The 22,616-nt window shown below is 53.1% G+C and overlaps 8 protein-coding genes across 8 annotated transcripts; 5 read left to right on the forward strand and 3 right to left on the reverse strand.

The window, feature by feature from the left end:
- Positions 1–990: 990 nt before the first annotated feature.
- On the reverse strand, positions 991–3,676 carry BDW47DRAFT_4911 (uncharacterized protein). Its single transcript, XM_024819161.1, has one exon. The coding sequence runs from the start codon at positions 3,216–3,218 to the stop codon at positions 1,122–1,124; it is 2,097 nt and encodes a 698-aa protein (XP_024674001.1). The 5' UTR covers positions 3,219–3,676; the 3' UTR covers positions 991–1,121.
- Positions 3,677–5,112: 1,436 nt separating this feature from the next.
- Positions 5,113–7,423, reverse strand: clf1 (putative cell cycle control protein (Cwf4)). The gene is made up of 2 exons (XM_024811777.1): positions 5,440–7,423; positions 5,113–5,383 (listed from the first exon to the last, which is right to left on the reverse strand). The coding sequence occupies exons 1-2, from the start codon at positions 7,222–7,224 to the stop codon at positions 5,156–5,158; spliced, it is 2,013 nt and encodes a 670-aa protein (XP_024674002.1). The 5' UTR covers positions 7,225–7,423; the 3' UTR covers positions 5,113–5,155.
- Positions 7,424–7,627: 204 nt separating this feature from the next.
- Positions 7,628–9,299, forward strand: BDW47DRAFT_102063 (U4/U6-U5 snRNP complex subunit PRP31). The gene has a single exon (XM_024811778.1). The coding sequence runs from the start codon at positions 7,651–7,653 to the stop codon at positions 9,217–9,219; it is 1,569 nt and encodes a 522-aa protein (XP_024674003.1). The 5' UTR covers positions 7,628–7,650; the 3' UTR covers positions 9,220–9,299.
- A 605-nt stretch (positions 9,300–9,904) lies between these two features.
- BDW47DRAFT_123941 (uncharacterized protein) lies at positions 9,905–10,775 on the forward strand (the record flags this gene model as incomplete). The annotated part of the gene is made up of 2 exons (XM_024816151.1): positions 9,905–10,505; positions 10,606–10,775. 2 exons carry the CDS (start codon positions 9,905–9,907, stop codon positions 10,773–10,775), a joined length of 771 nt encoding a protein of 256 aa, XP_024674004.1.
- A 1,991-nt stretch (positions 10,776–12,766) lies between these two features.
- Positions 12,767–15,334, forward strand: BDW47DRAFT_130469 (HET domain-containing protein; the record flags this gene model as incomplete). The annotated part of the gene is made up of 2 exons (XM_024817109.1): positions 12,767–13,325; positions 13,380–15,334. The coding sequence occupies 2 exons, from the start codon at positions 12,767–12,769 to the stop codon at positions 15,332–15,334; spliced, it is 2,514 nt and encodes an 837-aa protein (XP_024674005.1).
- A 440-nt stretch (positions 15,335–15,774) lies between these two features.
- BDW47DRAFT_130470 (uncharacterized protein) lies at positions 15,775–17,097 on the forward strand (the record flags this gene model as incomplete). The annotated part of the gene is made up of 1 exon (XM_024817110.1): positions 15,775–17,097. The coding sequence occupies one exon, from the start codon at positions 15,775–15,777 to the stop codon at positions 16,741–16,743; it is 969 nt and encodes a 322-aa protein (XP_024674006.1). The 3' UTR covers positions 16,744–17,097.
- A 54-nt stretch (positions 17,098–17,151) lies between these two features.
- BDW47DRAFT_4932 (adenosylhomocysteinase) lies at positions 17,152–19,341 on the forward strand. Its single transcript, XM_024819166.1, has 6 exons — positions 17,152–17,389; positions 17,458–17,518; positions 17,593–17,725; positions 17,775–17,901; positions 17,953–18,554; positions 18,605–19,341. Exons 2-6 carry the CDS (start codon positions 17,480–17,482, stop codon positions 19,051–19,053), a joined length of 1,350 nt encoding a protein of 449 aa, XP_024674007.1. The 5' UTR covers positions 17,152–17,389; positions 17,458–17,479; the 3' UTR covers positions 19,054–19,341.
- A 31-nt stretch (positions 19,342–19,372) lies between these two features.
- BDW47DRAFT_116174 (Tm-1-like ATP-binding domain-containing protein) lies at positions 19,373–21,827 on the reverse strand (the record flags this gene model as incomplete). The annotated part of the gene is made up of 4 exons (XM_024814892.1): positions 19,373–20,742; position 20,978; positions 21,582–21,656; positions 21,717–21,827. The coding sequence occupies 4 exons, from the start codon at positions 21,825–21,827 to the stop codon at positions 19,373–19,375; spliced, it is 1,557 nt and encodes a 518-aa protein (XP_024674008.1).
- Positions 21,828–22,616: the final 789 nt, after the last annotated feature.

A 22,616-nucleotide genomic window follows, 5' to 3' on the forward strand; every position in this document is an offset into this window, starting at 1 on the left:
AACATCCTCCGAAAGAAAGAAAGATACATTGCACAATCGCGTTGTGTATGTATGTTTTTTGAAAATCGTGCACTCTTTCCACATGACCAGGGTTCTGCTGATTTATCAATTGCGTATCTCCTCTTATCATAGATACAGCACGGTGGATAGTAGGGTAAGTAGGGTAATATCGTATCGTATACTAGCTACGTAGTAACTCCACTACATGATCTGCTATAGGAGTCCCACTCTCTTCACTATAAGAATCCCCATATCATATACTCAGTATCTATATATCTATATATAATAAATACCCTGTACCTACACTAATTTCCTAACGCATTTCGGATCTTCCTTATAACAAGATGAGCTTAAAAGATGCAGGAAAGAGACGGTGGAAGGGAAGTATGAGAGATCCGAAATGGATTATTGAGCATTATGCATGCTATTTCTGAGTTGGATGGATAGTGAGATAGATGAATAGGCAGGTAGATAGGAACCAAGTAGTAAATGGAGTAAGCAAGCAAGACTACCTACCAACTACCACCACCACCACCACCACCACCACCCTACTGTTCACAATCCCACCCTCCCCCTTAACAAAAGTTAAAAAAAGAAAGAAAAAAAAAAGCACCAAAGAATCTATTTACAAGACCAGCCCATTGAAACGCGCAAACACCATGTGCGCCCAAACCCCCCAGATAGATGACACAGAACAAAACAAGATGAGACAAGACAGACAAATAGGGGAATAATGTACGGTATGAGTATGAGTATGATATGCATGCATGCATGTATGTGTGTATGCGCGGAGAAATGCAGCGGAGAGGATATATGTCGCTGGCTGAAGGAATGTAATAACCGGACCGAATCAAATACATAAAAAAAGCACAAGGAACGAATAGAAGAGAACGCTTCAACGTTCTACTGGTAGAGGTGATGGGGAAAGATACATGGGGAAACAGAAAATGCAGCTAGCTGTACATCCGTCGTGGAGGAAGAAAACTTTTTTTGCCGTTCGTTCAGTTTGTTGATAGTGGGTGGGTATGACCCGAGTTGTAAGGAGCGATGTACAATCGGTATCGAGTGTCGCCTTTTTGTGGCTAGTGTACGTCTCTACCGCGAGGGCAAGAGAGTCAAGGTTATCGCTCGGCATGCAGGTTCAGCCAGCTCATATCAGTGTTCTGTTTTCGCGTCGGGAGTGGCTCAAGTGTATCCGGGATAACGACGCTAGAACCCCGTGTGTTGGTACTCGCACGCACGCTGTCGTGCCGACGATAGTCGTTCACAGACGGTGCCGTAGAGGGAAGGTTGCTGCTGCTCGGGTTGTACACACTGGCGGTGTATGTGCTGCTCGCCGGGCGGGCAAGCCAGCTGCGCTGCTGTGGCCAGTGGGAGTCGCGATCCTGGTCGTAGTCGTCGGAGGCAAGGCTGATCGAGTCTGCGCTCGAGATGCGAGCCGACTGGCTCTCAGGGATGGCGATGTGGTTCCCGGACGGGTGTTCGGTGGTGGGACTGCCGGTGGGCACGCGGCCCAACGGCTTGGGTCCTTCGAGGAATCCGAAATTCAACGGCGTGAGCGAGGCCGTGGGCCATGTGCTCTGTCGGTTGTCTGCGCTGGCGGGGTTCATGGGCTTGGGCGCCTGCGTCGGCTGCGTGTCCACGAGACTGGCGGTGTCGTTGTCCTGGAAGTACCGGGCCCAGCCCTCGTCAGTCCTCCGATCGCCCGGTTGGCCGCCGCGGGCGGGACCGCGCGATTTCTCCTGGGCGGGCGGGGCCGTGGCCATGGCTGCCAACGGGCTCGACTTCATGGGTGGTTGGCGGTTCTGCTGCATCGAGGGGCGACCCCCGGCGGGGCGCGGTGATTTTTCGTCACCGACGTTGCCGGAGAAGATGGCGAGGGAATCGACCGATGAGGCGCCCACGGGAGCGGGGCTGTGCGCCATGGGGTAGGCCGACCGGGTCAGGGGCTCCACCCCCTGGTCTTGGAAGCTGAGGCGGTCCTTGTCGCCGGCACCCCCTTGGTCCTGGGCCGCTCGCTTCCGGCTATCCTTCTTGCGCTTCAGCAAGAAGAGGATGATCAGGAGGATGGCTGCGACGCCCAGGATGCTGCCCAACGTGGCGCCGATGATCGTCCCGACATCGCTGCCGCCGTCCCCGTTGCCGCTGGCCGCGCCGCTCTCCGACGGTTCACTCGACTGGGTGGCCGTTGCCGACGGCGAATCGGAGGTCATCGTGTGAAGAATCTGCTGCTCGGACTGGTCGCCGTAAAAGAGCCGAGTGGCATTGAGCCAGCCGTTGGCGGTTTGGTTGAAGATGGACAGGGATTCGGAGCCGCCGCCGCTGGAGAAGACCACCAGACCGTGGTCGCCCTGAGCCACGGAGTACTGCTCCCGCGAGGTAGAGGAGGCGAGTTCGTCGTCGTAGGCGGGGAACTTCAGGGATTCGTCCCGCCGGTCCTTCTTGGCGGGTTCTCCGACCTTTTTGGCGGGCCGTCCCGGTCGACCGCCCGGAAGGGCTAGGGCCAGACTGGTGACGGTGTTAGGGGCGACACTCAAGTCAAAGACCTCGAGGACCTTGCTCCCATCCGCTCCACGCATGAGGAGACACTCGGCGTGGTCGGGGAGTTCGTCGGCGAGGGTGACGGGCGATTTGTGCCAGCCGCCCTTGGGTTCGAAGAGATGGACGCCTTTCGGGGTGGTGTCCCCACCGATCAGGGCGGCTTGGCGGTCGTTCCAGGGGACGAGCACGGGGGAGACAGACGGAGGGGCGCCCTGGGAGGTGTAAGCCAAGACGCCGTACGGGGCGGTGGTTTGGATAACGAAGGTATCGGAGGATCCGACGGAGGAGTCGTCCTGGTGACCGCCGTAGACGAGAATGGAGTGGGATGCTTCGAGGGAGACAACACGGTGATGGGTGCGGTTGGCCATGTTGGTGCGGGCGGATTGAATGGATCGCCATTTCTTGTCCTGGAAGGAATAACGTTGCAGGCCGGATGGGTCGTCCTCGGGGGTGGAGCCACCGACTACGTAGAGGGCCTGATGGTCGGAGTCGCCGTCGACGGGGGCCTTGATACAGGCGGCATTGGAGACGGGCTCTCCCATTTGCAGCTTGGTCCAGGTGCCATTGCGTTCGAGGGGGATGGAGGCGAAGCCCTTGGCGGAGTAGGTGTAGAGCGTATTGTCGTGAACGATGGAACAATGGTCCTTTAATTCCACCGGGGGTTTGGGGACAAGCATATCGAAAGGGGGGAAGGGGGGAAGAAGACAAGGAAGTGCTTCAAGGATACCAGCCGAAGACAGATAGGGGGAACCAGCCGCCAGGGGCCAGAAAGCGGGCGGAAGGGCGGCGAGGAAAGCAAGATGACTGCCAGAGCACTATCTCATGGTCGAGGGACGAGGTTGAGGGTGACAGGGCGCAGGAAGGATGGGAAGACAGGGTGGTCAATGGCGCGGGGCGTTGAGTGCACGAGGAATGTTCAACTCGAACAAGGCGGTAGAGATTGGTTGAAAGTGGAAAAAAAAAAAGTAATAATCAAAAACCAAAACCAAAACGATTGAATCAGGTCGAATGTTACAAAAGAATGGCAGTCTGGAGCAGTGTTAGAGCTTGACTCGAGTCAGGAACTGAGCAATCCAGATCAACAAAGGAATGTGATGAACGACAGGAAGCACGATGTCAAATCGGCAAGAACGTGACAGAGGGAGAGAGAAAATGAACCTCGTGTGGATTCGAGAAGAATCGAAAGAAAGAGGAAGGGAAGAAGAAAGAAAAGGAAAAGAGTCAGGGTGAATCAGGAGAGGCAGGAGAAGCAGTGAGAAATGAGGGTATAGTGGCAGATGAAACGACGGAGGGCAGCTTGGACCATGTAGGGTGGATTTTGCTCGGGTAAACTCACAGAAACTTCTCTTTTCTTGGTCTAATTACGTTAGACTCGGGGAATTGAAGAAGATGATGAAGGAATGGGAATGGGTATGTGGGGGGAAACGAAAGACAAGAGGGGAGGACTTGACAGCGCACGGAGTGTCCAGCACGTTTGAGGATGAAGTGGAGAGAGAGAGAGAGAGAGAGAGAGAAGAGAAGAAGAGAAGAGGAGAATGAGAACGAAAGATGAGAATGGAGAACGAGAGAGAGAGAGAGAGAGAGAGAGAAACCTCAGGCTAGTGGGTTAGTCTCCCCTGGTCTGACACTAGGAAGAATGAGCCGGAGAAAAAAAAGAGGGGGTCTGTTTTCCATGGGGAGATTCCCTTGTTGATGTTGATGTTGATGTTGAGGTTGATGTGTTTATTTTGGTTTCGTGTCCTTACGTGAAAGGGAGGTTTGCTCCCTGCAAGGGATCTACCTTGATGTTGATGTTATTCTCTTCCTATACTGCGCTCTCTCTATCAAGGTGTTTGGTCCTGTTCATATTGGGTACTGTGTGGATGTAATTACAATACAGTTTCAGGGGTAAGAGAGAAAAAGCCATCAGGTTTTCCAACTCCGCCCCACTCCTTCGTCCCCAAGAACCACCCGATGTCAAAAGAATAGACGAGAGAGAAGGAAGAAAGGGGAAAAGAAAGGCAAAGGATGGACGTGGGAATGTCGATCCAGAGGAAAATCCCCAAATTCTGGGATGGATGGGTGGGTCTTTTCAGGAACAGCTCCATGATTATTGACCGTTGAGGGAACGATGTTTGTTGTTCTGTGATGTGATGGGATGGAGACGCAGGTGATCATTACTGTATGTTACCATTCTGTATTCTAACGTCATATCTTGAGCTGAAGTATTCTTATAGGTTTGTTTGGAAGAGTATATCCAGGAGATTCGGATTGATTCCGGCGTGAGGATCAGGTTCAAAGGTCAAAGTGTCATGATACCTTTCGTAGCGAGTGGTTCCATATGATTCTGATTCACGAACATATATTATAGAATCTTATGGTCTCAGTCGGACTCTATCACAAACACCCCACAACCAATGGGAAGACGCGTCGAGACGAGTGAACGCCATCGAGCATGGATGTGTCTGGGATAGAGGGCGAAAAATATACATCTATCAATTCCTCCACAAGAGACTACATAATACAGGTTAATATATTGTAATATATCTGATATCTATATCCGTTCACCGACCACATAGTCAAATAGTACTCATACGATAGACTATTATATTCATGACAAGAAAAATAGATGTATCTACTGCTGCTGCTTCCACTTGTGCGCCGTCTGCAACAACTTCGACAGATTGGCCGCCGACTTGTCGTCCGCTGGGAAGACATAGTCCATGTACTCCTCGTACCGGTCGTCGTCCAGCTTGCGACGCTTCTTGACCCGACGCGGCATCTGCTTCTCGATCTGTTCGATCTCCTCCGGCGATCCGTGCGCGTGCTCGAACGACCGCCATGCGTTGAGCAGTTCGACGCGCTATTGACCGTTAGCAAAAGCCACATGATACAACAACAGGGAAGTAATGGACTAACCTCTTCCTTGAGCTCCTTCTCCTTGAATACCCGGTGCGCCCGCTCGAACACGCTCCGCGCACGACGCTTGGCGTCTTCGCTGACCGGCCGCTCTTCCTCCTCCTCTTCTTCCTCTTCCTCCTCGTCCGGCACGTTGATCTCGAACCGCGCGTAGTTGATCCACACCTTGACGTGGTCCGTCTTCTGCAGCAGACGCTCGTAGAGCGATCGCACCTGGTCGTACTCCCCTTCGTACTCCTCAAAGTCAATGTAAGCCTTCCACACCAGCTCCGGCATATCCAGACTCGGCTGCTCGATCGCCAGCTCGAAGATCCCGCGGGCCCGGTCAGTATCATCCAGCCCCCGCTCCAGCTCCGCGTACTGGATCCACGACTGGCTGTTAGACGCGTTCCACTCGATCTGCTTCTCGTACAGCGTCCGGCACCGCAGGAACTCAAACAGCTGCCGCTCCAGCTCGATGTAGCCCCGGAACAGCTTGTCCTTGGGACACATCCCGATCGCCTGGCCTAGCGTCTTCCGCGCCGCCGCCAGCTCCATCTGCCGGATCTCGAACTGCGCCTTCAGCAGCCAGATCTTGGCGAACGTGAACTTCTTGTGCGGGATGAGCTTCAGGCACTCGTTGTAGATCTGGCGTGCCCGGTCGCTGTCCTTGGCTTCCAGCTCTTCCCAGATGGCGTAGAACACCCAGAGGTAGATGTACCGTCGCCAGTGGCGTTTCTCCTGCGACGGCGGAACCTGCGCGATCGCGCGCTCGTAGACCTCCCGGACTTTCTCGGGGTCACCCGACGTCTCCTCTAACCGGGCAAAGTCGAACCAGATGTCGTAGTTCCGCGGGCTCTCCTTGAGCTGCTCCTCGTACTGCACGCGGCGCTTGTTGAGAATGACGTCCTCCACGCCTTCCCGGTCGCCGAACTGCTTCTCGAACGTCGTGTACGCCTTGTGCAGTGTGATGGCCTTGGACCGCGGGAGTCGGTCCAGGGCGTATTTGTAGATCGCGCGCGCACGCTCATACTCCTTCAGCTTGGCCTCGAACTTGGCGTACGAGATAAAAAGCTTCTCATCCATAAAGTCCTCTCCCAGCGTCTCGATCGCCGCGCCGTACACCTCCCGGACCAAGTCACTCGTCCCGTTCTCCTCCTCAAATCGGGCCCATTTGATCCAGTTCCTCGGCTCGGGATGGACAATCGTAAACCGCTGGAAGATGCTCCGCGCGCGCTCGAACTCGCTGTACCGCTTCTCAAGCTTGATGTACGCGCTCCAGGCGCCCTCATCCGGCTCCCACGACATCCACCGCTCAAACACCTGGCGTGTCCCGGGAATATTCCCCAGCGTCTCCTCCATGTAAACATACTTATACCAGAGCTTATCAACTCTCGGCAAAATCGTCACCGCACGGTCGAGCAAATTCCTCGCATGGTTGATATTACGGTTTCGCATCTCCGACTCGATATACCGAATCCATAAAATCACCGACGTCGGGTTGACGTCCAGCGCGCGCTCGAAGATGGAGCGGGCGCGGCGGAATTCCTTCTGCTCCAGTTCCCACGCCGCGTAGCGCATCCAGTTGTTCAGGTTGATCCGATTGCGCCGCACATAGTCCTCGAAGTCCTTTCTCTTCCGCCCCTGGTACTCGTGCAGTTCTTCCAGGTCCGCAAATCGCTGTGTCGGCGCCTCCAGCGCGGGCTCTTGCCGGTCCACGGCCTCCCGGAGCAGCTGCTCCGCGGAGATCTGGATCGGTGCTGCGGCCTTGTTCTTGACCCTCGGGGGGCCGCGTGTTGCCTCCATGGTGTGGGTGTTATCGAGTGGTCGGTACACTGGGGTTGTAGTTATCGGCGCCGCGGCCTGGTGTGAGGAATCTGTGATGGATTAAACGTGTGAAAATCGAACTCTCATTGAGAACAAATTCACAATGGCAGGCTGTATGATAAGCTTAAAACGAAAGCCCGGAATGAGATTCCCAAGCCAGAGTTGGTCTGGGTTGTGTTGGTCGAACTGACGTCTGGTGTTCGCATTGCCAAAAGTTCGGACAGGCTGCGCTGTTGGCAGATCGCGCCACCCGAACCAGCTCTCACCGCCCTAGCCCAGCCTGGTTAGTGAATAATGACTAAGCAGATTCCTGACGACTGATCCATCTCCAAAATTCTCCAATTTGGTCTCTCCCACTTCACATCGCAAAAGTCATCCACTGGGCGCATCTTGCTGTGGTCCAAAATGTCTACCGCCGAAGAACTGTTGAGAGATTTTGAAGACGACGAGGAGGATTTGCAGGAGGGAGAGGGACAGGGTCTGGAAGAGCATGTGGACGAAGAGGAGCAATACCAGCAGCAGCAGCAGCAGCAGGCTGCGCCGGCAGAGAGGAACGAGTTCGACGTCGCCGTATCGACTGGAGACGAATTAACACGGCTACACAAAGTGCTTCGCGATCACTACTCGATCAGATTCCCAGAGCTCGAAACTCTAGTCACGAACCCGATCGACTACGCCAAGACGGTTGCGATTCTCAAAAATGGCCCGCTGAACGATATCAAGGCCCTGTCGTCCTCATCCGACAACATGGTGGGCGTGCCTCTCAAGTCAGTGCTGGACGGCCCGTCCTTGATGGTGGTCACCGTGGAGGGGACTACAACGCGAGGGCGCGAGATGACCGAGTCCGAGCTGAAGCTGGTGCTCGATACATGCGAACGGATCCTGAAGCTCGACCGGGAGCGGACGGCCCTTACGGAAAGCATCCAGTCGCGCATGAGTCAGATTGCGCCCAATCTGGCGGCCTTGATCGGTCCCGAGACAGCCGCTCAGTTCCTCAACCAGACGGGTGGGCTGCGCGAGCTCGCCAAGATCCCTGCGTGCAACCTGGCCGCGCAAGGTTCAAAAAGGACGGAAGGTCTTGGATTCGCGAACATCGGCATCCGAACTAAGGGTTTTCTCTACAACTCGCCCATGATACAAGACATTCCGGACGACCTGAAGCGACAGGCTATTCGCATCGTTTCAGCCAAGATGGTACTCGCCACCCGGGCGGACGTGTCGAACTACAGCCCAGAAGGCACCTTGGGAGAGGACTTGAAGCAACAGTGCTTTCAGCGCCTCGAAAAATTGACAGAGCCCCCTCCAAACGCCAACGCCAAGGCCCTCCCTACACCGGACGACAAGCCGTCGCGAAAGAGAGGCGGACGCAGAGCCCGAACAGCCAAGGAAGCCGTCGCCATGACCGAGCTCCGCAAAGCCCAGAACCGCGTCGCATTTGGCAAAGAAGAAGCAGAAGTTGGATACGGCGCCGGCGAAGGAACAGTTGGCCTGGGCATGCTGGGCCAGCAAGACGACGGACGAATCCGAGCGACCCAGATCGACCAGCGGACGCGCGCCAAGCTCAGCAAATCCAACAAAGGATGGGGCACCGCCACCCCTGCCAGCGGTACCGCTTCGTCGCTGCGCGGATTCAACTCCGGGGCGTCGGGCACCGCTAGCGTTCTACAAGCTAGGGGCCTTCGCACCTCTGGGATTGGCACTTCGCTGGGCGGCTCCGGCACGGCGAGTACGATCGCGTTCACTCCTGTGCAGGGCCTTGAGCTCGTCGACCCCAACGTGCAGGCTGAACTAAGCCGGAAGCGCAAGGCTGAGGAGGATAGGTGGTTCAAGTCGGGCACATTTACGCAGGTTGGCGGCCAGAATAGCGGCAACCGGGGAGAAAGTGGAGGTTTCAAGGTGCCGGCGTTGCCTCCGAAGAAGAAGGTCGACACTGGTGAGGGCAAGATGGGGCCGCCTGCACCGCCGTCCAAATAATCTTCTATCTGTTATGCTGAGCATTCAAGGCGTTTGGTTTCTTTTGTCTTTTTTATTGTCTCTCTTTCGCAGAATAGCATGATACCATCGATCAATTTATATACTACTATAATCAGTATACTCAATAGCTTGAAACCCTCGAGTGATAGCCGGGCAGTGATCTACACCACTCCAGGATTAAGCAATTTCCAAGCATATCCCAATCCATGGTTCAAGTCCAACAACCGAACCCAACAAAGTAGGCTAACCCTTGATTGCGTGCTGAACCCGGACACAGCCAGTCAATCGCGAAATCAGTTCAAGCACGAAAGAAAACCTAGTTCTGGCTAATTTGCACGTCACTTCCTCCTCCACATTTGGACCATCTTATGGCAGTGACTTGATCTCCATCGCCGACATGGTGATGGGGGGCGTCGGCAGTCCTTCGGGGGGAGGATTACGCTGAACCCCGGCCCGGTGTCGCCACTGAAGGCCCGGTCATTTGGACGCGTAATTGCGTGCTTGTCGGGGGAATTTGCACACTGCCCAGGGTATCTCCTACAGAGTTCTTTGGGTAGCATATATAGATAGTGTCTATAGACCTTTCTTCTTTTCTTTGGTCCTATCTAGTAGCTTACGGTGTAAAAAAAGAAAAAAAAGACCAGCTCCATTTGTTCATCAACTTTTAGGGCCGAGACAGATAGAGATGGCACCACAACTAGGCAAGCCCGTCTTCGCGGCAGAAGAGCCCCAATCGCACTCCGTCGCGCATCAAGATACAATTACAAGGCAACCAACACTACATCACCACACGCAAGTCACATCAGATGCCGACGCCCTCAAGTTCAACGCAGCGGCGTCCACCCAGCTGCAGTTCACCAACAACACTACTCAACCCACCGCGCCAGACAGCGACAATGACGAACAGCAACTCATCATCTCTCCCTACAACGACAAGCACCACCTCCTCGACCTGCACACACTAGACACGCCAAACCAGTTACTCGCGCTAGCACTCACTTTGCTGAAGCCCATACGGCCCGACTACGCCACCGCGCCATACACGGCGTCCTTCAACTGGGACGAGGTGTTCGACTTCCTGCGCGACTTGGCCCGCGCGACAGGCCATCACTGGAACGAGCAAGATTTCTACGTCGTCGAGTTCCGGTCCTGTTTGCGGGAGGATGCGGACCCCGTTGCGCTGCATGAGCTGGATGCGTGGTCGTTACAGGAGGCGGTTGAGAGTGGGGGGTTGTTGAAGTATTGGTTTGGGACGAAGAATGGGAAGAAGGAGAATCTTGCGACTTGTATGTTTTCCTCCTTCTTTCTTTATCTCACGTTTCTTCTTAGTTTCGGTGTTTTGGCTGGTGGTGTTGGATTAAATCACTCGCTAATGATGTTGAGTAGGTGTCTGGCGAAGTCGGGAAGATGCACGACTTGGGGGAGCTGGGCCATGGCATAAGCGAGCTCGAGGGGCTGCGCGGGATCTGTACGAGCGGATTAACTTCACGACGATGCGGCTGGTTGTAGGGGATGATGTTGGGACGTGGGCAATTACTGAGTGGGTGGATGAGTAGATTAGTATAGTGGTAGGCGTTTGGGGTTTTTATTGGGCTGCCTTTTAGTGTTTCACATTGCCTTAAAGTGAGTCTGCTTTGGATAGAGATAGAACATGATGGATAGATTGGAGTGAGCAACGATGATACCCTGGTTGCTTCTGGGTTTGATCTATATCGTTTCGAGTCATTTTTTGATATTACGTAGCCAAGGAGAAAGAGGATATAAGGGGTATTTCATGATGTAGGCGAGAGTCTAGGAAGATAAATCCCACTGAGTAGGGGGAGGCAAAAGTCAGCCATGTTGAGATGTAATGATTATATCGATAGCGATGTATACTCCACCACTGAACAGAGATAGCGCTGATGGCGACTGGCGCCATATTCTAAGTCTATATATGCCACCAAGGACATACCATTCTAGCAAGCCCATTGTTCATAATATCAAACGCCAGTCACCCCGATAATATCGCACCACCATCCTACATCAAACAAGACAATGACAGATCCTGCGTAGTGAATCAGCACATCTACCCTACAGTCACCAGAAAGCAATACTTACTGCTCACGATCACAATAACCCCCCTTCCATCCCCCCCCTTGCCCAGTACACTGTAAATCAAACCATTAGCCAGAGCCACAAAACCAAAACCACAGGACCAGTAGAACATACAGTATTTTTACATGTCAGGTTGGCAATACTGCCAGGCCCTTCAAGCTGACAGGAGTTCTGGATGCGCGAGATCACGTCCGTGAGGGGGCTGGCTAGCACGGAAGGAGTAATCGTGGCGTGGAGGGTAGCTATGGCGACGAGGAGGGTTGAGGGGTACATGGTGTGTTGCACAGGTGTATTGACTGCGCAAGGGAGAGACAGAGAAGGAGGAGAGGTAGGGTAAGACAGATGATAGGGTCTATGTTGGAAAGAGGAAGTCTATGAACGGATGATTGAAGGGAGGTTCCTGTTCTCTATATAGAAGGGAGTACATGTAATGGTCCTTCATACCAAGGGATAGAAACATACTCCTGAGGAAATAAAGCACGTCTATCATGTAGGTGACGTCTAAGGGCATAGTGCCTTGCTGGTAGGGAGGTAATCGCTGTGCTTGGGGTGGTGTGTGAAGAAGGGTTTAGATCCCTTACTTGGGTCTCTGCAAGGATAATATGTGAAACTGGATTACGCGCGGAGATAGATTGAACAGTACTATCTTGATATATCGATATATAATTATGTATATGGCATGTGTAACCCAAGAGTTGCTTCCATGGAGATAGTGGAGAGGCGTCATAGTTTTAATGTACATGTGTGTGAAAAGAAAGGACACAAATGAGAGGTATATCAGGGTGGGATAATAGAAATATGTATACCCTCTCTTATTTGCTATCCAATGCCCTCAAAAGGCCAGTTACAAAGGTTGGCTCTGAATGTCAGCCAGACATCACAGATTGCAACAAACCCTTGCTATTGCTTGAGCTGAAGCAATGACCGGTGAATTGAGCCCAGACACTGGTTGAGAGGGCAATGAATTATAACATCCCAAGCCACTGAAAAAACACTTTGCCAGGGAATTAAGAAGGTCACATGTCACAAAATCAGGATACTATAACCGCTACGCCAAAAGCGCTGACCCGCGTTTTGGTATAGGACTTGACCTGACTATATCCCCAAGAGGATATGTCCTAAGGCATGGGTTCTGGAACTCTCCAAGATGTCCTACCTAATCAGCCATGCCGTAAAAAGATACAAGACTGTATCGTAACTGGTCGAGTCAATTGAAGGAATTCTAGAGCTGTGGATAGACCTACTACCGCTAATCCCAATTAGCTTGGCTAGATATAGTCACAAGCTCGCTAATAGCGTCGCAGGCGAGGCTGACATCTGATACCCCGCCCACCAGATAGTCGAGTGCGGCTGAACAGCAGTCAGTCGGTGCTGATATCGATTATCTGGCTTTTGGACGAGATCCTACGGTTCTTTGGTATAGCCAGGATCCAGATTTGGCGTGTCTTTCAAAATGACACTCCTAAAACCCCACAGCCCTAAAGAGCATCCCGACAACCCCGCAGGGCGCCCAACCCAAGCAGAAAAAGCCCCCAAAACATGCACCCAATGCGACTGCCTGACAGACTACTCGCCCGTGGGCAAAGGGTTTGATCGAACCAAAGAGGTCCTTGATGGGCACCGTAGCTTTTGCTTCCACGAGAAATGCGAGAGATGCTCCCGGGTCCCTGATCTCACATCCCGACTGTGCGAAGGATGCGCGCACATGAGACTAGGACATATCCTGCGATGTGGGATGTACGAAGAGCCATCTTCGAGGGGGAAAAGCCAGGATGCAAATCGGGAAGCAAAAAATAAGCTGGGCGTCTGCTGTCTGCGACTCTCTCTGGGTACCGTCAAGGGGTTGCAAGAGAGGGCGAAACGGTGCAGTATCTGCAGCATGTTTTCCAGCGCTGCAGAGCAGATCGGCGATTTTGACGATGATGCAATCGCCGAAGTGGTGATTTACTCATTTAGAGAATATTTTAAAATGCAGGAAGATGTAGCACTGACTGTCTGCTTCAAGGATGAGTGTATGTATGGCATTTCCCCGAGGAGAGCATAACCCGTGACTGATGCTCGAGCAGGTACTCAAGACTCAGAGGGAAACAAATGGTACGGCCGCGGCCAGTTTGCTCGTTTCCATGCCGGGATGGTTGGCACTGCCACTGGGGATCAGTTGGTTCGGCTACGAAGCCCTCCCCCGGCAGTGCAGTGGGACAAAGTCTCTAGGTGGTTAGAACAGTGCCGTTTGAAGAAGAGATACATGTGCCGACAGGAAATCCTCGATCCACAACCGCCCGGATTCCGACTGATCGATACTCTCAAAAAATGTGTCTTGCGAGCTCCTCCTCGCTGTCAATATGCCGCCTTGAGCTATGTCTGGGGAGGCGGCTCGGGGCCCGACCTCGAAGCAACAGCGGATAACATCGCGACTCTTGAACAGGAAGGCTCTTTGCTTCAGTCTCTCCCACAAACCATTGAAGATGCAATAATCGCATGTGCAAAACTGGGAGTCCGTTATCTATGGGTTGACCGCCTCTGCATCTTGCAGGATGAGGGCTCTAAAGCCGAGAAGATGGCCCAGATCCACGCCATGGGTGATATTTACCGTTGTGCCCTCGTGACTCTGGTTGCCATGGCAGGCGAGGGAGTCGACTATGGGCTGCCCGGGGTTTCGAAACGAGAGCGTCCAGCGCCGTGGATAACCCAGATCGGCGAGGCGCACATTCTAAGGTCGCCCCCGACAAGTCACATATTCATACAGCGCGCGAAATGGTACACGCGAGGTTGGACCTACCAAGAGTCCAAGCTGTCCTCTCATGAGTTGATGTTTACAGACATCGGAGTGTTCTATGACTGTTCAAAGGAAAACGCTGAAGTTGAAGACGAGCTGATGCAGGACTCTGCGAAGATGGGAGATGAATCGAACTACCAGCAACAGGTCAAGGCGTTTACCAAGAGGTCGCTCACCTTCGAATCGGACATCCTGTACGCCATGTTGGGTGTATTAAACTCGTTGTATGGGTCCGATCATCTGTCCGGCATCCCGGTAAGGGAATTCGACCATGCTATCCTATGGATGACCGCCAACGGGTCCCTCCAGCGTCGACTCCCGCCCAATGGAGAGGTCTTCCCTTCATGGGCCTGGTGCTCCGCTCGAGGTCCCATCACGATCCCCGATCAAGGGAACCTCAGTATTACCATTGCCGCAGAATCGTTCGCACTCTGGACCATGGCCGGGTCTCTTGCCACCTGGGCCGTTGCTTCGAACGGTACTACCATAGATGGGCTACGCATCCTGAACCCTGGTTTCAAAGACCCGGCCGACGACACATATGACCAAAACGACCGACACTTTGCCGAACTGGCCATCATCACAGCCTGGAAGGAGGGTTGCTATCCAACCCGACCACCTCCTGAACTCTGTGCTAGCGCGAGTTGGGACGAATCCCTCAAAATAGTGAGTTCGAAGTGGACAACCCTCCCCACCCTGGCTCTGGATGCTCTGGGGATCGGGACTCACCCGCCGTACGATCCGGCGCGAACCACGATCTGCGACGGGTTGGACATGAAAGTCGCGTCTCAGCCCGGCCGAGTCATCGCCTACTCTCAAGCCCTACCGGTTCACGTGGTCCCGCCAACAGGTTCAAACGGCTACTTCTGTCTCCGGAGCGAGACAACCAACATCGCCTTCGTCGCCCCCCGTACTGCAGACAAACAACAGCTTCGCAATGGACCTCAGGCACTGGACGTGTTTGCGCTGTCCCTGGTTTATGCGTGCGTCGAGGATCTAGAGCACAGTGACTTCCGAACGAGTGGGTTTATGGATGATCCCAACGTGCTCCGCTGGCCCGATGGGAAAGGAAAACCCCTGCGTGGGGACTCCCCGATCGGTATCGAGTCGGATTTTACGTTCATCGTGAACCTTATGGTTGTCGCCTCGCGAGACGGGGTCAGTACGCGGGTTGGATTGGCGCGGACTTTTCTGCGGACGTGGGTGCAGGCTGGGCCTCGATTTCAGCGGTTTATCATTAAATAGTACTTTACTTGATGATACTGTGGAACCATTCTATTGTCTTTTTGTGGAAGATGACTTAGACCCCAGTAGCTAGTAAATGACATCGATTACATGGTCTCTTCATTTCTTTCGAGTGAGAGTTGCGCCCTGAAATTCAACTTGTCGGAGCCGCCAGGTGCCATGGCCGAGCATGGACATGACCGGTCAGGTAGGTTCTCGTACCCTAGGTAGGTACCTACAATTGGAACTCTCATACAATCAGGCCGAGTATCCTGCTGGGCCGTAGAGCCTGACTCATCAAATACAATCATTAGCTGGGAGACGACTATAATCAATTCAATCCATTCCAAGGGTCACAAAGATATCTAATGAATCATCCCTTCCGCAGTCATCATCGTTCCTGACTTGACCTCTCTAAAATCTTATTACTTCCGCCATAAACAAGACACCTCGTGTTACTCATGGATATTTACGACGGGCTCCCAAAACCTGATGTTCCGTATGCCGTGGGTTGGCGATTCGCAATACAATCGCACATTACCCCTGCCCCAACGCCAATCACACTCGGGTGCTGCCTCAGCGAGAAAACAGAGAGAGAGGAAAGAATGACTCTTAAGCCAGTTGAAAGATGCTTGCGGCACCCACCACTGGCGGGGAGCTTGGGCTCTTCCACAGTTGATTTGGAGATCCTTGATCTGATCAGAGTCGGCGACGAGCATAATGCCCAGGTGTTCTTGGTTAACGTCCGGGCGACCCGCTCTGACTCGGATTATGTACATGTAAACCAGAAGCTCGTGGCCAAGGTGTACGATCCTCTTTATCTTGACGACGATGATGGTTATGTCAACCCATTTTCCTGCGTGGACCAGCACTACACTCACGAGGTGCACGCGTACCATGTGCTGGCCCGGTTTCAAGGCAACCTCATTCCGAGGTTCTACGGTTCTTACTCCCTGGACATTCCTTGTGACGGCTCTGAGAAGCGCACTGTGCGACTTTTTCTAATCGAGTATATCCCCGGCCGATCCATGAGACAAGTTAATGCAACACGATACCCACAAGACACCCGCCAGCAGATCATGAAAACGGTGATTGACTTTGAGAGTTGGGCGTATCAGAAGGACGTGGTTCTCACTGATCTGAGTCCTAGGAATGTGATGATCGTCGGCTGCGTCTCCGATGAGAAAAGAGGTGTCGTTTTTCTGGATTTCGCTGGTACTGTCTTTGGCCGCAGGTTAGATGAGCCCATGCTCGCTGGAAGCAACCTCCTCCTCGGTCAATATATTTCACCTCTTCTCCGGTGGAAGAGAGACATAACATGGCAGTTCGGCGAGTGGATTGATTGGGAGTGGAGCAGTTGGATGGAGGCACAATATGGCCACACTGCTGCATTGATCACCGATGAGATGCGTGAGAAATACTGCCAATGATGGATCTATGAGGCGAAATGCAATAACAACAAAGATTCTGTTGATCTTTGCGGGTAGGATCTCTCGAGGTTTGCTTGGTTTCTTCAGTGACCAGCATGACACTCCAGTGCGAAATTAGGGGGTCATATCAGGTCTAGTCAGTATAGCCCGTTACTAGGTAAGGTACTACCTAGTAGTATACCAGTAGGTGTTGTGGTGGGCTTAAGTGTGATGGTGGATGCTGGATAAGCGGGGGGGCTGACTAAGAGCAGAATTATGCAGCTGATTCTGTCAGCACAATTACCAATGTTTGCACCGAACTCGACCTGATCTGGATATTGGATCATTGACCGAAATAGTCTTGATGATTCCAATATCTCCTTCTTTACCAACCCTGAATAAACAGATCCAAACTCGTATCGGTGGACCGCATCGAACCGAAAAAACTTCACGTCAGCCGGACAGGAGATAATCCGACCAGCAGCCCCGCCTAACACTATCGTTGCTCTGTTACCCCTCGCTCGCCCCCCTCTCCCGCCCCACCCGCCGCTCTGTTTTCTTCTCTCTTTTCTTCTCTCCCTCTTCTCCTCCTCACTTCTTTCTTCTCTCTTCCTTTTCCTCTCTTCCCATCCACCCATTCTCTCCCCTATCTTTACCACCTTTTTCAGTATGTTGTCTTGTCCAATTCGACATTGAGATTTATTTCAAACTCATTGCTGACCTTGATTCCTACAGTCTCATAACTTATACCATCACCATGGCTGCCCCCGCTCAACAGTTCAAGGTCGCCGACATCGTACGTCTCCCGAAATGAACTCAATCCCCCGCGACGCGATCGTGATGATTGTTCCGTTGACTAACTGCTTATAGTCGTTGGCTGCCTTCGGCCGCCGCGAGATCGAGCTCGCTGAGATCGAGATGCCCGGTCTCATGGCCATCCGTGAGAGATACGCTCCCGCCCAGCCCCTGAGCGGTGCCCGTATCGCTGGTTGCTTGCACATGAGTAGGTTGATCCGCCTCTATGTACGAAATCATGGCCTAACTTTCTATAGCCATCCAGACCGCCGTCCTCATCGAGACCCTGACCGCTCTCGGTGCCGAGGTCACCTGGACCAGCTGCAACATCTTCTCCACTCAGGACCACGCCGCTGCCGCCATTGCCGCCTCCGGTGTCCCTGTGTAAGTCAACCCTGGTCCGATCTCGATTATTACTCGCTAATTCTCCCCTAGCTTTGCCTGGAAGGGTGAGACCGACGAGGAGTACAACTGGTGTCTGGAGCAGCAGCTCAAGTCCTTCAAGGACGGCCAGAAGCTCAACCTTATCCTCGACGACGGTGGTGATCTGACCTCGCTCGTCCACGACAAGTACCCCGAGCAGCTCAAGGGCTGCTTCGGTCTCTCCGAGGAGACCACCACCGGTGTGCACCACCTCTACCGCATGCTCAAGGACGGCAAGCTGCTCGTCCCCGCCATCAACGTCAACGACTCCGTCACCAAGTCCAAGTTCGACAACCTGTACGGCTGCAAGGAGTCCCTGGTCGACGGTATCAAGCGTGCCACCGACGTGATGATCGCCGGTAAGGTTGCCGTCGTTGCCGGCTACGGTGACGTTGGCAAGGGCTGTGCCTCCGCCCTGCACAGCATGGGTGCCCGCGTCCTGGTCACCGAGGTTGACCCCATCAACGCCCTCCAGGCTGCCGTCCAGGGCTTCGAGGTCACCACCATGGATGAGGCCGCCTCCCAGGGTCAGATCTTCGTCACCACCACTGGCTGCCGTGACATCCTGGTTGGCCGTCACTTCGAGGCCATGCGCAACGACGCCATCGTCTGCAGTACGTTCCACTCCTCCCTCTTGTCTATCATCCCATACTAATTGCAATAGACATCGGTCACTTCGACATCGAGATCGACGTTGCCTGGCTCAAGGCCAACGCCAAGTCGGTCCAGAACATCAAGCCCCAGGTCGACCGCTTCACCATGGCCAGCGGCCGTCACATCATCCTGCTGGCTGAGGGTCGTCTGGTCAACCTGGGCTGTGCCACCGGTCACTCTTCCTTCGTCATGTCGTGCTCCTTCTCCAACCAGGTCCTGGCCCAGATCGCCCTGTTCAAGGCCGAGGATGCCGCGTTCGGCCAGAAGTACATCGAGTTCGGCACCACCGGCAAGAAGGAGGTCGGCGTCTACGTCCTGCCCAAGGTTCTGGACGAGCAGGTCGCCCTGCTGCACCTGGAGCACGTCAACGCCAAGCTGAGCAAGCTCACCCCCGTGCAGGCCGAGTACCTGGGTCTGGATGTCACCGGTCCCTACAAGGCCGAGCACTACCGCTACTAAGCGGGGTGTTTTTAATTGATTATTTCCTTTCCTTTGTCGATGTTTGCTATACCCGGATCTAGACCTTTGTTCAACATGATCACGATGTTACGACGATATCATGAGCTCTATCAACTGCGGGCTCAAAAGTTTTGACCTTCAACGGCATAAAAAAGTGGCATACAGGGGTTTGATGGGTAGTTTGGGTTGTACTGGCGGTTTTGGAGTCTTTTGCATTCAACAGTGCTGCTAAGATGTCTTAATGTAGAGGTATTGAAAATATAATCATACCGTGTCGATCAAGTCTTCCACTTCCTATATACATGTAAATGACCCCAGGTCACTTAGACACCCCCATCAAGCCAGCCAACATCTCCGCCGCCCGCACCGCAAAACCAGGATCATTAATCGGGCGCTCATCCCTCACCACTCGGATCCCACTCCCCTCCAACTCCCTCTCCACCGTCTCGAACAGCACCCTATCCACGGCTGGATCATAAAACGGCTGCCCAGGCACATCAAGCATACTCACCCCACGAACAGGAAACAAAACATTCACCACCTCGGGTCTAAGCACCTCCCCCTTCAACCTCCTCCCAATAAACTCCCCCACCCGCACACTCTCCTCCGCAGTCGTCCTCATCAGCGTCACAGCCGCATTATGCTCCAGCAACACCCTCTTCTTCTTTTGCATAAACTCCCTCGGCACAGTCTCCACCGCCCCAAAATTCACCATGTCGCACGCCCCCACACTCACCACCTGCGGGATGCCCGCCCGCGCCGCCTCCAGCAACCGGTCCGGCCCCGCGCTCAACACCCCGCCCACCACCTCGTCCACCACCTCCGTCGTCGTCAGGTCCAGCATCCCGTCCAGTAGCCCCTCGCGCACAAGCCGCTCCATCGCGCGTCCTCCTGCGCCCGTCGCGTGGAACACGTACACTTCGAAGCCGTATTCAGCTTCCAGGTGCGCCCGCGCGGCGTCCACGCAGGGCGTCGTCACGCCGAACATGGAGACGCCGATGCGTTTGGGCTTGTCTTCTCCTCGTCGTTCCCCTTCGCCTCCCTTCTCCCCAGTCGCTATAACAGCCGTAACCCCCGTAGAACCTACCTCACCAAGCTCATCATCAGGAGATAATAAAGACCTCCAATAGGCAACCGCCATCCCCGCGCCCGCAGCAGCAGCATTCCTCAAAACCCTCTTCAGAATGGTATTCGCGCCCGCAATATCAACAACACTATACATGAGCGTGATATCCGACTCGCCCACGTAGGGCCGCACATCCCCGCTCGCCATGGTCGACACCATCAGTTTGGGGAACCCGATGGGGCAGGCGCGCTGCATGACGGCTGTTGCGAGGCTGGTGCCGCAGGAGCCGCCTATGGAGAGGACGGCGTGGATAGTGCTGGTGGAGAGGAGACGGGTGGTTTGAGCGATGGCGTGGGTGGTCATTTTTTGGAGGTAAGTTGCGCGGGGGAGAGTTGATATCTTCCCCTCTTTATCAATGTCATCTTCGTTATCTTTATTGTTGGTGGTGGTTGTAGTGTTCTTGGTAGAGTCCGGGTGGGGGATATCAATAAGAGGATGTTCCGTCGGGGTGCGGCCGACGTCCATGAGAAGAGTGGTGATGGGTGGGTTTTGGTGCTTTTGGAGTTGGGCATGGAGGAAGGTGAGTTCGGACCATTTGGAGTCGCAGGTGCCGAGGAGGAGAACTGTTGGATTCATGTTTGAGAATATATATGTGTGTATAATATTCTATTGTCTCCTTCTGTGTTGTGATGCTTGAGGAGTAAGAGTGGGAGTGGGAGAGAGGTGTGTGGTGGAAGTTGTTTTTGGGCTTTCCCCTCATTGCATCACTGTGGGGACTCCCACTACTCACTAGGATGTATACTGTTTCTTGGTTATGGGATGGAGGCCGCATATGCCAAGTTCAATGATGTACTTTACACTGGATCATGTTGTGAGGTTTATCTTCAAGGGTTGAAACGTTCATAGAATTTAATGTTAATATCCCTTGGCAATTCCTACGTTTGAAGTAGATCATCTATCTATCTATCTAGTTAAGTCTACGGTTAACTCAAACCTAAACCCAGCCAATCCGTGGGTTTGGCAGTCTAATCACGGAGAGTACTGTAGTTCAAACTAAGCCTCTACATTTGCATAAAATTCCGGGGAAACCTGACTTAGTTGGAAAAAGCTGGATGAAGACAAGAGGAAAAGACCGAAATATCCTCCCATGCCCTCCTGCAACTTCCCCTGCTCTCAGAGCAACCATTTCTTTTACTAGGACAAAAGTCTTAGTGCGTTCTCTGTTAACTGGGATTGATCGCTTACACTCTAATCACACTATCATGATCCCAATCTCGTCAACACCTCTCGTATACCATCCAGAGATTCATCACTTACCGTGCACTGTTAGAAGTCCTCTTGTCAGCCTTATTTTGACAAGTCACTTGTAGCTAGGAAGGCAATACTTACACCATTTTTATTCTGTTCCGATTCTTGGTTAATTTCCCCTACCATTCCACCTGCGCAGAGATTGATCACTTACCACGCAAATACAAAGGCAACCCAATTCCTCAACCCAAGATTTGCCCTCAGGACAACACTGATACCGGCCTCGAGCCTATTTATGTTTATGTAAGCTGCATATTCAATTTAGCGTTAGCAGGGTCTGATTACGCACGTCTTTCACACAGTTCAGCTTTGGGTCCTCAACTTGGCTGGTCTCTTGGGCGCGGTTAGCTGCCACCAGGGCGGCAAAAGAGACAGCACAGAGAACAGCCAGCAGCTTCATGGCTGATATGTTCTGCTTCCACTTGACGATAGTTGAGGAATCAATGCGATGGTTCGATAGAAAATCTGATTGAAGAGCCAGCGGGTGCGAATACTGGCAGATAACAGTCGCTATTTATGATAACGAGGGGAATCATAGTTGAAGTGATGAATCAGGCCAGAATGCTACTCTACGCAAGGAAGGCCTGGTATCCGGATTTGAAGCTGAATCATAACATATGCAAGGAAATTACTGTACACAAGTAGCCATAAACTGTTTGAAGATACTATATGTCCCCGGGTATACAACAGTATGCACCGTCCTATCTCAGGAAACCCGATACTGATGGTACACGAGTATCTAATACAGATCCATAGCCCTTGCATCAACGATTCCAAGTTGGAGTCTAGTCCAGCATAGGGCGAAGGCTCCTATCGTCTCCCTCGCTTATCTCTACCAGGCGAATCAAACCCTGCTCGCGGCCCCGTAACTAGGTAGCCCTATGCCAAAGCACTTGAATGCGAGATTTAGTCCCCATCTACAATCAAGAGCTTCAAGATTCATACAAAACCACATGATAACCACAGCCCAGCAGTACAGGTTTTGCATGGGCTCCATGGCCGGCATTAGGATATGAGAACTAACTCCGCCGCAACGTAGTTGGTGTACTCCGTACATTTGCTAGATACTGGTTCCTGGGGAGTTGGTATCTTGTACTGCACCCTCAGATTTATCTACAAAGGTAGACCACAATATCAAAGAAAACAAGAGTGTTCTTGAGGACTGGCTCTCGCACTGGATCTATAGAGT

Source organism: Aspergillus candidus (genome assembly GCF_002847045.1).
Source record: "Aspergillus candidus strain CBS 102.13 unplaced genomic scaffold BDW47scaffold_10, whole genome shotgun sequence".
Lineage (NCBI taxonomy): Eukaryota > Fungi > Ascomycota > Eurotiomycetes > Eurotiales > Aspergillaceae > Aspergillus > Aspergillus candidus.

Coding starts and splice junctions, on each gene's coding strand:
- BDW47DRAFT_4911 (XM_024819161.1), bottom strand. CDS start 3,218: ATGCTTGTCCCCAAACCCCCGGTGGAATTAAAGGACCATTGTTCCATC.
- clf1 (XM_024811777.1), bottom strand. CDS start 7,224: ATGGAGGCAACACGCGGCCCCCCGAGGGTCAAGAACAAGGCCGCAGCA. Junction 5,384..5,439: donor AGAAGGAGCTCAAGGAAGAG/GTTAGTCCATTA, acceptor AACGGTCAATAG/CGCGTCGAACTGCTCAACGC.
- BDW47DRAFT_102063 (XM_024811778.1), top strand. CDS start 7,651: ATGTCTACCGCCGAAGAACTGTTGAGAGATTTTGAAGACGACGAGGAG.
- BDW47DRAFT_4932 (XM_024819166.1), top strand. CDS start 17,480: ATGGCTGCCCCCGCTCAACAGTTCAAGGTCGCCGACATC. Junction 17,902..17,952: donor GCCGCCTCCGGTGTCCCTGT/GTAAGTCAACCC, acceptor ATTCTCCCCTAG/CTTTGCCTGGAAGGGTGAGA. Junction 18,555..18,604: donor CAACGACGCCATCGTCTGCA/GTACGTTCCACT, acceptor TAATTGCAATAG/ACATCGGTCACTTCGACATC.